This window comes from Ambystoma mexicanum, chromosome 8 (genome assembly GCF_040938575.1).
Source record: "Ambystoma mexicanum isolate Mex_15411 chromosome 8, UKY_AmexF1_1, whole genome shotgun sequence".
NCBI lineage: Eukaryota > Metazoa > Chordata > Amphibia > Caudata > Ambystomatidae > Ambystoma > Ambystoma mexicanum.
This window is the reverse complement of record NC_090929.1, coordinates 474,474,898-474,489,287: the sequence shown is the minus strand read 5'-3', so window position 1 is coordinate 474,489,287 and position 14,390 is coordinate 474,474,898. Positions and strand designations below refer to the sequence as shown.

Here is a 14,390-nt window from a genome sequence, read left to right as displayed (position 1 = left end):
AATGGACAAAAGTGAGAGATGGTTGAAATGTGGAATTTCAGTTTCAATGGTAATATATGGTGTCTTGCGAGTTGAATGCTATCACTTCATGAGAAGCACCTAAACCGGTCAGTGATATGAATGTTTCAGGCAACATAACTAACAATTTCTACACATGCTATTGTCAAATAGTAAAGTTTAAATATTAAATATTGGCAGGTGGTACAGGCACATATTAAAGAAATGTTGATTAAAAAGAACTAAACCTTCTCACGGTTATAATGAGATGTTGGAGGTTAGGCAGCTGCAGCCTATGCACCGCCAATCCCTTGAACTGGAATGCCATTAAAATATGGTAAAATCACAAATTAAATTTGGAAACTGCTTGGGCATAAAGACATCAGTGGCGTAAAGACAGAGGGAGAAGGTTTTAGGAGCCATTGGCTGGGCATCACATGGTGGAATAATGGTTAAGCGTGATCCTAAACATTCATGGGTGGGTGGGAGCAGTATGCCTTGTGGCTGTGGAGTGCAGGCTTCTTTTATAAACAATGTAGTACATACTGCTTACATTATTACCCCCTAGACCCCAAGAGTGAAATTGAATAATTGGTTGGGCTTTCCAACACATTACCTTTGTGGGTGGAGATAAGGCTATGGAGCTTGCCAGCTTGCATTTGTGGTATTTTAAAATGTTTGTTTTGTTAACTCCTTAAAATTAGTTATACTATGCACTACGTAGGAACATTTTAAGGCATGTGGGTTATAGATATACATTTCCTGCTGTCATCTGAGGTACTGATTCACAGTAAAAGTCCCATCTTATATTTAAAATCTACAGCCTTTACTAATTCATGTAAGGGTTACTTATAAACATAACTGCTGTGCGTTGTGTGGCATACTTTGCAGTTATTCTCCTGGCAGTACTGAGCTTGCAGCTGAAAGTCATGAAACTAAATAGGGCTTAAGTATATCTTGTCGGGACACTTAAGAAGTTTCTTCTTTATAGCTGTGAAACACGGTGTGCACCTTTGGCATCCTGTATTTCTTTCTCTCTCACCCTTATTTCGCTTTGTGTCTCATTTCACAAGCTTCTTTATCCAATTGCGCATTTAGATTTTCTCTTTGTAGAGAAGTTAAAATGGCATTCTTTTTCATGCATGTTCCTTTGAGGTGCCCACAGACTTCTTAAATGTGAGTTTGGGGAGGGAATATAATGCTTGGTTCTGAACATCATGTTTGTGCCCACCTGTAGGAACTCTCTGCTTGACTTAAGCATAAGCATGAGTTTAATATTGTAAAATTATGCATCATTTACAACCTTGACTGTTCTGGAGGGTAAATCCTAATTTTTACAATGTCTTAAAAAATGCATGTCATGTGTATTTGAATGTGAGCATGATTGCTTAACAGTGTTGGTGTTTGTATATATTAAAGAATTCCAGTGAGAATGGGGAGTTGCAAATACAACCAATGAGGTTTAGGATGCTTAGCATATCAAGGGGCAATTTGGGAATATAAGAATGACCACAGAACTTTATATCCATCATATATGTCTGTGCGAGTGGTACTAATGAATCACTACATACATTATGCTTGCTGCGTTTGATACACATTTCCTTTTTCCCCCACAAAAGTTCTCCTAACAATAAAGCTTTTCTGAATATCAAGCATACAAAAAGGTTTGAACAGCAAGCCCTTTGGCTGTAGGAGTACATGACTGCTAATAGTTAACTTTAAACCTCCTCCACAAAAAAGCAGAAATGCCATGTGCCCCACATTGTGAAAAAATAAATGTAGTCATCAGCCAGAAACAAAAAGAAGTTGAATTACAAAAATGACAGTGTTTTGTAAATAAACAGCTATTAAAAAATGCTGCGCGAGTGGCAATCTGCAGCCCTAGGCCTGGGCCTAGTCGGCCTTATTGTAAGTATATCACTGGTTGCGTCCATGTGCTTGTCATCAGCGCAGATCGTTCGGCCCTCTGTTCTCCACCTCAGGACTCCACCTCCTGCCTCTCTGGAACTCCTGTGTCACCTTCTGTCCACAGGAGAACGAGCGCTGTGAAAAACAGAAAAAGGGGCAGCCTTCCTGCACGGCTCCCTTGCCAGCGTTCAATCGGTTCCACTGAGCCCCAGCTCCCAGGCCGAACTTCCAAGAACCGTCGACGTGCTTCACACATACAGCACCCTGCTGCTTCTCTTGGCCTCTCTGATGCTCCTTCAGCACCACCGCCTCTCCTCGCTTCATGATTTGATTGCCTTTTATACACCTGCAGCCCCTTGACAGGTGCGAATACCCAATTGGCCCTGTCTGACCATAATCAAAGGGTCATGCCTGACCCCGATAGTCCTTAGCAGGAATCTTCCTTGTCTCAGTACCACAGTTGTAAAAGCATCCAGTCTTCATTACTCCCGGTTGCCTCTTCTTCATCCCAGTACTGTCAATGGTCACATATGAAGAAGTCGGGGTAGCCGACTAACAATAGCCCAGGAAGGCTGGCGAGGGGTTGGGTTGGTCATTAGTAGGGAGCGAGGTATACCATGTCTCTCCCAAGGGCATCCCATTCCTAGTCCCCATAGCCCTTCCCCCATCTTATATTTAACTGTTTTTTCTTTCTTCCTGGTCCGTCTGGACTGAGAGTATCTCATACCGTTTTCTCGGTCAATGGTTCATGAATAACAATATCTGCCCCTGGAATAAAGGTTTCTTCTTTGAAGGGATGTGGGAAATACCACGTCTCGCCTAAAGGCACCCTACTCCCAATCCTCAAGGACCCTCCACCCAGGTGATCTTCCCTCTCTTCTCCACCCCCAGGGTTGTGATCCAGGACCGATGGCCTTTCCCTGGCCACCTGTGCAGAAGACACCAATGGAGTGGAAGTGAGACTACCCTCGGGTTTCTCAGAGCCCACACATTTAGCCCTGGCAATACACCTCAAGGCTGTCTTACCTCCTTGCCAACTGTACATTCTGTTTGAATGTTTATTGGCAGAATAGATTTAGTTTCAGGTTAGAGGGTGCAGTGTGTCTATAATTCACCTACTTAATGAATTCTATTACAACATGCCTCTTCTTTTCTCTGCTTTCTTCCTCTATCTCTACCATCTCGAACCCTCTCCCATTCATCCATCAATCACATTTCCACCCCTTTCCTTCCCTTTTCATATCATTCCATCTCTTCTCTATGGTACGTGTCCCCTTCTTTCATCTCTTTAAACACTTTCCATACTCCCCTCCTCATGCCCACTCATCACATGCCCTCTCTACTGCATCTTTTCTCGTCTCCCTTCATCCTTGTAAACCCTCTGCCATTTCTTTCTCCTCCCTGCTATGCTTGTTTTTCACCCTTTCACCCTTTCTCCTCACTTTTTCCTCACTTCTGCACCCACTCCACGCCTCATTCACTCTTCCCTATTCATTCTGCTCATGGTTTTCAAAACTTCTATCTATGTATCTCCACTTCTGTCTCTCCATTTTCATGCTTTCTTACCCTCTCCTATCCACATATCTCCACCCATTCCAACACGCTCCGTTTTTCTGCCGCTGCCATTTCCTAGTGACCCCTCTCTTCACACATCTCTTTGTATTTCCACATCATTTGCTCCTCGCCCTCGATTGCCACACATTTTCCATGCTCCATTTTCATCCTTCCCTCATTTCTATGCATGCCTTCTCCTCCTTCGCAATGAATATGCCTACCCATATGTTCCCGTGACACCTTTCTTTCCACACCTCTCCACTCACAGAATGCGAAGTGTCGGAGGATTCCAGCGGAGAGGCAGAGATAGAGCAGGAACCCTCAGACTCTGAAGACCTCCGGGAACTGCACCCTGGGCTGCTGATCTTCAAGGCGGCGCGAGCGCGAAACCTACCTGTCATGGCAGAGGCCCTTGCGCATGGTGCCGATGTAAACTGGGTAAACAACGAAGACGAGAACAAGACGCCACTTATCCAAGCAGTAATTGGGGTGAGTCTGGAAATCAAATCCAACCACTGTCTGAGTGTCATTACACTGAGAAATATAAAGTTCAAAAACATATATATATATATATATATATATATATATATATATATATATATATGTATATACACACACACACACACACACACACACTCACTCTGTAGTGAACCTTTAAACAAAGATGAAAAGAGCTGAATATGTTTAGTTATTTGAAACAAAGGGCCTCATTACGACCCTGGCAGAACGGGTTAACGGGCTCCGCAAAAGGAGGCAGACCCGTTAAACCCGTTCCGCCACATTACGAGGTCCCCTTGCGGGACCCGGTAAGGACACCTCGTAAAACCAGGCGTCGTTACCGGGTCCCGCGAGGGGAAGAGGGAGCAAACAACGGGCCACTCGTATTCGGTCCGTTGTTTGACCCTCTCCCATTCCCATTCAGCCCTATGGCGGCTGAAATTGGAATGGGGAAGGTCAGGGCCCGGGTTCCTGGATGGAGGAATTACCAGGCCCTCTGAACTCGGAATGGCCCGGTAATTCCCCATTCTGGGAACCCAGACCCGGACGCGATTTCGGCGGCAGCCATGCTGCCAATAGCGGCATGGCTACCGCCGAGGTCGTAATGAGGCCCAAAGTCTGTGATTGGACACCACATTTGAAAGTATCAGATAGCCATACAAGAGATACATTTTTAAAACTAGAAACTAGATATTCAGGTTAAGGATTGGAACAGAGATTCCAATTATCAGAGCAGGCAACTCCTCAAATTCCCGCACAAGGGGGTGCAGTGGAAAACCTGGCATTACCGATCTTCAAATTATTTGATTAAACAATAATGAAAGCATGTTTCATTTAGTGTTTACTACGGCAGTTTTTGATGTTTGGGTAACAGTTGTTGTTTACAGTGCTACCAATATAATGATACCTGCATTACTGTAGGAGGCTCAACAGTGGAGCCAACAAGGTGACCCGGTGAGTTGTTGCATATTAGCTAAGCAATGCTTTCTGACTTAGAGCAGTAAGAATGAGGAAGAGGATTGACGTGGCCCACGGATGCTGGCTCTTTAGAACTGCGTTGGTTCTTGGGCCACAGAAAGGCGGTCCCTTGAAACCGTTCCACTTCTGATCCCTTGAGAGAATAGTTTTACTAATGTTTTGCTTGTGTAAGCGTCAGCTTTCCTGTGTTGCCCGTCCATTGGATAGAGAACTGGTCTCTATTGTATCCCTCTAGAACTAAATGTTTTAAGTGGCAGCAACCTTTGCCTCTGGGAAAATTCTGTGCAGATTTTCCCTTGCACGGATGCAAACCTTCTGTAATATGGCCCAATAAGTATGTGTGACAAATATTGGGCCTCACCAGAGAGCGAAAGGCCTGTTCTTGGGGTATTATATGAGTAGGATGATAGTGACCTAAGCCAATAATGGCCTTTTTTAGTGGGCAGGGTTCAAAATTACTGGGGGCTATTTAGCTCCTGCTTTTAACATAGGAGAGCCTGGTTACCTTGACAACACTCCTATCAGGAACTTCGTTTAGCTTCCCAGGCAAACTGGTCTCAAACACACATAGCTATGTGACATTAACTTTGAGTGTTTGGGAATTTTATAAAGGTGTATTAGGACACAACCACAGCAAATTTACAGTGCAATAGACCATGCATGAAGGACAAAACGTTTACATGTGCTTCTCCTGAGAAACTTAGATTTGTGGTGTGCTGTCTACTAGCTCCTGGTAGTTCCTTCGTACCGGGTGATGCCCGATACCCAGGTGCTGGTTTTAGCTACTACTCATCAAATCTCAATTTTGAACCCTGGTGGATCAGACATTTCTCAGCATGGGACATTTCACCACATTTATTGTGGCGTTTGTATGAGGGCAAGTCACATACCTCTTTTCTATCAATACCCAATACTCAAAATCCGTTTTCTCTACTCCCTGACCTTGCACCCCCTACACAATACCACAAAAAATGCAGTGAAATGTTCCTTCATCAAATGCATTGAAAGGGTTGCGGGTTAATGGGGGATACCATTTTAAGTATCATGATAAGTCCAAGAGTGCTTCTAATATGCCTCTTTCCCTTCCTTTCAGGGATCGTTAATAGCCTGTGAATTTTTACTTCAGAATGGAGCCGACGTAAATCAAATTGACATCCGAAGTCGGGCACCTGTCCACCACGCTACATATCTTGGACACACTGGGTATGTGTCCTCCTCAGCTGGCACTGTATTGCACTACTGCTACATGCGTTGTTCAGTGTATGCTATGAATGTTGAAATTGAGTAAAGCATGCTCTGTGGTGTCTTTTACACATTTTCAGCACTATTTGCTTTGTCGAGTAACCATTTTAAGGGAGTTGAATTAGCTGATGATAATATTTGGATGGGGATTGATTTTTGTTTCAGACACTGAAAGGACGTCTGGATTGTTGATGCTTTTTTGGGTCATCTCTTGTTAATTTTGTGCATCCTTAAGAGGAAGGTTGATTTAACATAGGACATAGTATTTGTGCTTTATTATCGGTTGTTTCATTGGGAGATATGTCCTGGGGTATTCTGAAGAGCGCTTGAATCCATATAACGTATTTTGAATTATTGATCTTTTAAACACGTTAATAGGTATGTGGTTTCCAAGGGCACATTTTAAAAAGGGTTAGTTTGTTGTGGGACATTTAAAATGGCAGTTGGCTTGCTTTGGGCACCCTTTTCATTTGGGGCATTTCCTTTTAAAAACGTTTTATTTGTTTTGGAGAATTTTGAACATTGGCCGGCTTAGTTTAGAATATTTTGAATGGTGGTTGATTTTTCTGCATGCATTTTGAAGGGTGCTTGGATTAATTTGGAAAATGTTGAAGGGTAATTGAATGATTGCTCAGTTTATTATTATTTTTGTTTACTTGGCCATTTTGAAAAGTTTTCATTTTGGTGTATTTTGAAGAGTGGATGTTTTGATTTGGTCTTTTTGAAGAGTAATTGGTCTACTCTACGGTATTTTGAAGGATGGTTGAATTGTTATTGGGCATTATTGCTGGTGGGATGTTTCAGCATTGGAGATGGATTATTAGCTGAAATGTAACTATTTTGCAATGTTTTTCATGGACTTCCAGCCAGGTTTGCCTATTCCTGAAACGGGGAGCGAATCAGCACGCGATTGATGAAGATGGGCAGGACCCTCTCAGCATCGCCGTCCGTGCAGCTAATGCTGATATAGTGACACTGTAAGTCTGATCCCGTCACAGCATACATGACTTCTACATTCTCAACATTGGAGCATTGTGAATGATCTGATCGCAACTCATTCAGCAAATGTATAACTACTTGTATGGTCTATTCTAATGATAGTGGTTTCATCAATTTTGCACCGGGATGGCACAATGGTTCCTGATAACAAATAATCTCTGACCCTTCATTGAACTTCAGCTAATATCCTGACTATTTTACCCTTAACTTTTCAGCTCATATTCTGAATATTTTAACCTTAACTTACATTATGAAGATATTTTAAGTCACCAAGGAGTTATATGCCACAGTCCTTGCACTTGAAACAGGCATAGAATTTCGCGGTGGGTTAAAATATCATTAAAACATGCCTTATTGGGGTCCATGACTTTATAAAACACCAAAATGTATGGATTTTAATGGAAATTCTGTTTCTGGATTACGTAATTGGTGCCTTGAAGTTAGGAGAGTATTGCAGTTCTTCGGTGGCCTGTTGTGTTTATCGCATTGATGCACCTCAGTGCTTTTCTTTAGAGTAGAGGAAGCTACAGGTTTAGGGTTGCTTTATGTTTGTAAAGGACATAATTACCTTAAAAGAGGCCTCTTGGTGCTGAAAATCTGTGGGACCTTAAGGGCCTATTCTTTTATGAGTTTTACTTTTTCTCAGTAAGCACCATCCCACATCACAACCTAGAGGATTTTAATATAGCTAGTTCTATCGGGTGTTTCATAAGCATATCTCACACACTCTTTCTTTCTCCCACTCTCTCCACTCACTTTCTCTGTCCCACTCAGTGTTTCTGTCTCTGTGGGTGAGAGTTGCATTGTCAGGTGCACTCTCTGTTTGTTTTTACTTTTAGTGCAGTGAGATAAGCTCCCAGTTTACTGCTAATCCTCTCTCTCCCTAGCACTCCCTCTGTGACGCTTCCTCTGTTAGTGTGTTCTTGTCGGCTCTGTTCGCTCTGTGTAAATGCAGTCTGATACACGCATTCTCTCTCTGCCAGTATACTCTGTAAATTATCTCTTCTTAAATGTTACAATGTTATTTCTAATTATCACTTGAAGTATGTATTGTAGTCGTAATAATACTCTTACACTTGCTTTACTGAGTGAAGCACATTATCAAAAACGTACATAACTATATAAATAATTTCACCAACGGAATCCGAACCTGGTGACACATGACTGGTGCATGTGGCACAGGCTGGCTTGGCTTCAAATTTGGACCAGTTTATTTTATATCCAGAAAACAATTTGACGGTGTCTCTCTTTTCCATCAAAGCCAGCAGTGTAGAGTCCAGGTTCTGCGGCACAAGCAGCATATCCTCAGCATAGAGCCACACCTTTTTTTAAGTGCGTCGCCAAATCAAACCCCCTGTATCTCCTCAATGTATCTCCTCATCAGATTGAATCTTCACAGCCATCGCCATCATAAAGTGCAGAGGTGAGAGAGGACAGCCCTGCCGTGTACCCCGTCCCAGCACAAAACTGTTGGCGGTCAAGCCATTTGTATTAACCACCGCTGTCGGTTTGGAGTACAGCAAGGATACTCACTGCATTATCTCTGTCCCAAATCCATATCTCTCCAGTAACGCAAAAAGGAAGCCCCATTCAATACGATCAAATGCCTTCTCGGCGTCAAGAGAAAGCAAAGCCAGAACCAGACTCCAGCTTATTGCACTCTTGCATCGTGACAATCGGCCTCTGCATGTTGCCTGAAGGGTTCCTCCCCTTCACAACCCCAGACTGATTTTGGTCCACGAGCAGCGATAGTGTGTTCTCCACTCACAACGCTAAAGCCTTTGCCAATATCTTATTGTCTGTGTTGAGTTAGGTATGTAAATCACAATGGATGTGGGGGGGGCTTCCCTTTCTTCATCAACAGAGATAGATGAATGTCTCATCGTTGGGGGAAGCACACCTCTCCGCTTAGATGAAAGCACACCTTTAACAACAGCTCAAACACCACTTTCGGCATGATCCTATAAAACTGTGCGGAAGTCCGGACCAGGGCACTTCCCATTGTTTAGATGAGTCGCAACCCTTATTAAGTCATCCACAGACAGAGCCGACTTCAACTCAGCTCTCATCGAGTCTGGCAGCCTCTGCATCCCCCATCATCAAGGTAACTTCACAGATCTATGACCTCAGGATTCACTTCGGATGAGTACAACTCAGTGTAGCATTCACAAAAGTCAGGCTCATATGTCAAATCACCCGATTCACATGTGATGGCACTGATGGTTATTTCACTCTCCTGAATCCTTAGGCGGTGGGCCATATGCCTATGACACTTCTCAACCCCTTCATAATAGGCACATGTAGTCTTGAAAAGTAATCTATCAACCCTGTCAGACAGTATTTTATTCAGGTGATGTTTTTTCGGACTAAGGCGTCTCTCGTCTCTGTGGATAGGTTCGACATGTTGTGCCTCAACTGAACCTTCGATCTTAACGACCTAATTTCCCCCTCCATTATTATATTCCTTTTGCTGCAGAGCTCAATTATCAGACCCTGCATATAACACTTAATGGCCTCCCATGTAGGCTCAACGCTCACCTCCCCAGTCCAGAAAGGTTGTGTTGGCTCTCTTTGTTTCATCGTTTTATTACCCAAACTTGAGGGGTGTGTGTATTTTGCTGAGGAAAGGCCTATCTTTGGCTGTTTTGTCCTCAAACACGACGATGAGAGATGTATTGTCTATGTGACACTTAGGAAGGATTCAGGACTTGATTGTTTGGGTTTGCAATATCTGTGCCCTGAATGGTGGAGATGGTTCCTCTTTTAGTACACTTGCCCATTTTCTCCAAAAAATGGGGCAGGACAATATTATGCTATGCAGTGACTTTAATGAGACTATGGACCCTTGGGTGGATCAGAGTGGGGTTTTTATTGCAGGTGTGGGTACCATGCTTTGATGGACGAGTTCTGGATTGTGGATGTGTGGAGATAAATGTTACACTTTCCACTCAGGTTGTCACAACATTTACTTCCGTATTGATAGGCTCCCAATTGCGGGTCAGTGTACTCCCAATTTTCTAGATGCAGATATTGATGTTACTCTTTTATATCTGATCTGGATAGAAGTGTCCATGTCATTTTTGATTCCTAAAAGTAACTATTGGAAGATGAACACTGCACTATTGAACAATGTTGATATTGTAGATAAAATAGTGAGGGAAGCAGAATGTTTTGTGGCTACACTGTAGAATTGTTCAGCTTTCATGTTAGGACTAGAGGATTATAAATATATTATTAATAAGGTCTGATGACACCCCGGAGGTGTCACAATGTGGCACTTGCTGGACAAGGCCAGGTGCTGTCAGACCACTATGCTAGTGATGGGAGCAGTGTAATTACTTAATGGCATGACATATGTATATTATGTGTCATGGAAAAATACCCACTGACCGATGGATTGGTGAACGATTTTATTAGCATTAGAAAAGCCACGGGACAGCAACAAACCAACGGCAATACAAAACTCAACACAACAAGGCTGAGCTCCTCCAGACATCGGCTTTTATTCAACAGAGCCCACATGCCTTTCAATGGAGAGGGAGGTGTAGACATGACAAGGTCCCTTACAGAAACAAAGTGTCAAGTAGAAGGACAATGTCTCGGGATATCAGTCTAAGGCGAAGGCTGCATTCTCATGTTCTGCACAATACAATCAGGAAGACAAATAATGATACATTAATTCTTGCAAGACAAGCTACCTCTACAGTTCCCACACGGTTTAAGTAGGCAAGCTTACTTACTATATGACGACTTCCGTGTACTTAAGCCGCCTGTCCTAGGGGAGCAGAAGGCTACAACACTCGTACTAATACCAAAAGGGAAACCCGTCTGAGACAAGCGTTGTGAAGGCGAGCACCGCTACACACTAAGGAAAGGGGCAATTAGGGTTAAGACATACGCTATGGGACATAGGGCTCTCCTTGCAATGGCAGTTAGGCACGTGGTAAACATGGCAATATGAATTAACAGCTCAGCAGTATAGTGCAGTCGGGGTTAGTTCATTAAAATTGTCAAATGACTGGCTTTCCCCCACAAATGTTACACACAGTGTTATAGGTGTACAAGAAACCAAGCATGTTGCTGTTGTAACTCGAAATAACTTAAGAAGTTCCCATATCTGGAACTCTCTCCCGCAATTTTTGCATGAAATTCAATCCTTATCCATTTTCCAAAAAAGTTCAAAAACGTATTTGTTCAAATGAAAATTCCTAGTTATATTAAAGAAAACTGTTTTAAGTTCTTGCGGAATCAGAAAATTGCATCTGCGCCCAAATGCAGTTTTGCCAGGCTCTCTCAGGATATGCACACTATAAATACACAAATAAAAAATAATCAAATAAAAGAGGAAACCATATTCAAGGGGAACTGGCATCAATTCATGGGAATAGTTATTCCAGGTTTTATGACAGGAAAAAGCGAAATGCAGCAGAAATAAAATGTCAAACAAGAGAAGAAAAATAATGTGGCCTCTGAAACTACTGTGCACCTTACATCAGCGCAGTAGTCAGAACACTCAGATGTCCCTGGAAACACAGTACCATAAACTGACTATTATTCACAAGATTTTTTTTTTAAAGTTAGCAAGCGCGCCTCTCTAGAAAGAACATGGCATGATAACCTGTTCTGTGGATTTTTCCACTTTGAGAGTCCTCAGCCATCGCATTTTGCTCACTGTACCTTTCACAGATGGGAAATACCCATTTGCATATCAGTCTTTGTCCCGCCCACATAGGCAGTCCAGCACCGAAATGCTATGGCAATTCCCTTCTGAACAAGAGTACCTACAGCAAGCCAAGACCCTAGAACATACCTTTGTAGATTTTAACATGGTTCAGGAGGATTATCATGTAAATTCACCCCTTGAAGATTCAGCCCTGGCGGGTTTTCAGGATGTCCCTCATTAATATTCACGAGAAGAAATGTGCATACATTTAGAATCATTGTATGCGGATTTCCCTCCGGAATATAATTGAGGGATATCCTGAAAATCCAACATGTTTCTGGCCTTTGAGGCCTGGAGTTGGACAGCACTACTTGACTAGATGATAATCTGAATGTCTCATCACAAAATAATTACTTATAATACAAAAAGTTGGGGTGTTTTATGTTAGCCAGAAGGAAAGTGTGGTTAGTTTAAAAAAAAACATCTTTGGTATGTGCAGTGTGAGGTGTCAGAAATGAGAGACGGACACAAAGCTGTATTTTTCTCAATGTTTGCCATCTATCTATATAAAAGTGAAAATGTGTTTGTGGCGGGATTTGTGGTGAAGCATTGTTCCTTATAGAATTCCACTCCGTTTCACCAATCTGCACCACATTTTGCAGAGTTGCCCGGGAAAGGCAATCGCTCTTAGATCCTGACCCGGGGTTGGAGAAACAAGGGAGGATCACCTGGGTGGAGGGCCCTTAGGGATTGGAGTGAGACATACTCGGGTGGGACGCACTATTTCCCATGTCCCCTCCAAAATTAACCCTTGATTCCAAGGACACTATTGGGATATTGGTATCCGTGCCCCATTATTCGAGGAAAAGGTATGAGATACCATCAGTCCAGATGTACCAGAAAAAGGGCAAAAAGGGTTAAATATGAGTTGAGCAAGACATTGTACCCTCCTTTTCCCATTGATGACAAACCTAAGCCTCCCCAACCTTTATGGGCTATTATAAGTCAGCTGCCCTTTTTCCACACATGACATTTGACAATACTGGGTCGAGGAAGAGGCGACTAGGAGTTCTACACACGAACATGCACCACTTTGTTACTGAGACAAGGAAGAGGGCCTCAGAGGAGTACCATTGCAAAGACCAGGCATGTCTTGCTAATAAGCCTAACTATCGTCAGACAATTAAGGAAAAGGGCTCACACCTGCATCCCCTTTACACAACTCAGATGTATAAAAGGGATGTGTGCAGGAAGGTGAGGGGAGAGAGGCGAGACGCTGATGGGAGCTGGTGTGAGCCATGCTGCAGCTGAAACACAATAAGGACCAAAGCAGCTGAGGGTCCGTACAAGTGTAAAGTGGGAGTACGAGCTACGTGGCACAGAGGCAAGACACAGGAAGGAGACCAGATGAGGGGTCATCCTTCATTCCATCTTAAGGGCTGCTCGTTCTCCCATGGTGCTGCAAGAGCGCGAGAGTATCTGGTGGGCGGAGAAAGACCCCCTGGAAGGAAGCTGTCAAATTTGTGGCCAGCATGATATAGAAAAAGACTTCAAAGTAAGCCGGTGAGTTTCCTCCATCGAGAAACCCGGTGTTACTGTTACTGCGGATCTCATGAAGTGAACCAGTAGTGGTTATGAGGCCAGAGATGTGTGCAATGTAGCAGAGTAGTCAGTGTACAAGCACTTTTTCTAAGTCTCCGAACATTATGAATCCTTCCTTTTTGAACTAATTAAGCTTGTTGAAGTTGTCTGAGCCTTAAAAATCTAAAGTTTCTTTTGAAAGTCTTCAACCAAGGAATGAAAGTATTGAAAACCCATGCATATGAAATGCTGAACTGAAAGGAACATTTGACATTAAAACAAACCAGGAAAATGCTGAATGCATGTTGCACAACGAACACATTCAAATCTTGAAACTGAATAAAATTAAGCAGCGTAAGACTGCATTAAAACTCTGAACTGCAATTGAATAATATTGAATGTTTGGTGCACAATGAAGAAAGCCTAAACAGTGAACCTTAAGGGGTGAATAAAGTGTGACAAGGCTACCATTCATAAAGGGGTGTGTGACACATGGTGGCAGGGCCACGAGGTAGCTAAGGAGAAACCAGAGGAGCCCAAATATTGCACCCGCAGCACAGGAACCAATAAAGGGAAGCAAGTGAAGGTAACTTGGTGCACAGGAGCAAGCACCAAGGAACCTGTGTGAGGCATTGGAGTCTTGGGGAAGGGAACCCTGACACTCAGCACGTTTATGTGTGCTGTCTTGGGATTGGAGTCTCAAGACCCCCTTTGTTTGGATTGTGTTGTTCTGAAACTTGGGGAAGAGAACCCCAGGAGTGTTTCTGAACTAAATGTTCATGGAACTTTCTTATGCTTGGGCAAGGGGAGCCGAGAGAAAGCCAGGAGTTGGAAGAAGCTGGGAGAAGCTCTGAGCTTTGAGTTTAACACTGCTTATTTGGACTTTGACACCCCTACACGTTTGTTTGTTCTAGTTGAGTGCAAGAATAGGTTTTGGGACACTGACAGATTATTAAATTGAACTCTTTGA

General features: G+C 43.1%; 1 protein-coding gene across 3 annotated transcripts in view; it reads left to right on the top strand.

Annotated features, from left to right (window-relative positions):
* Nucleotides 1–14,390, top strand: part of ACAP3 (ArfGAP with coiled-coil, ankyrin repeat and PH domains 3) — a 738,004-nt gene that overhangs the window by 647,178 nt on the left and 76,436 nt on the right. For all 3 annotated transcript variants that reach the window (XM_069610099.1, XM_069610101.1, XM_069610100.1), the window contains 3 exons: nt 3,728–3,948; nt 6,029–6,138; nt 7,044–7,154. In XM_069610099.1, the coding sequence (XP_069466200.1) occupies nt 3,728–3,948; nt 6,029–6,138; nt 7,044–7,154 (442 nt within the window). The remainder of the gene's footprint in view (nt 1–3,727; nt 3,949–6,028; nt 6,139–7,043; nt 7,155–14,390) is intronic.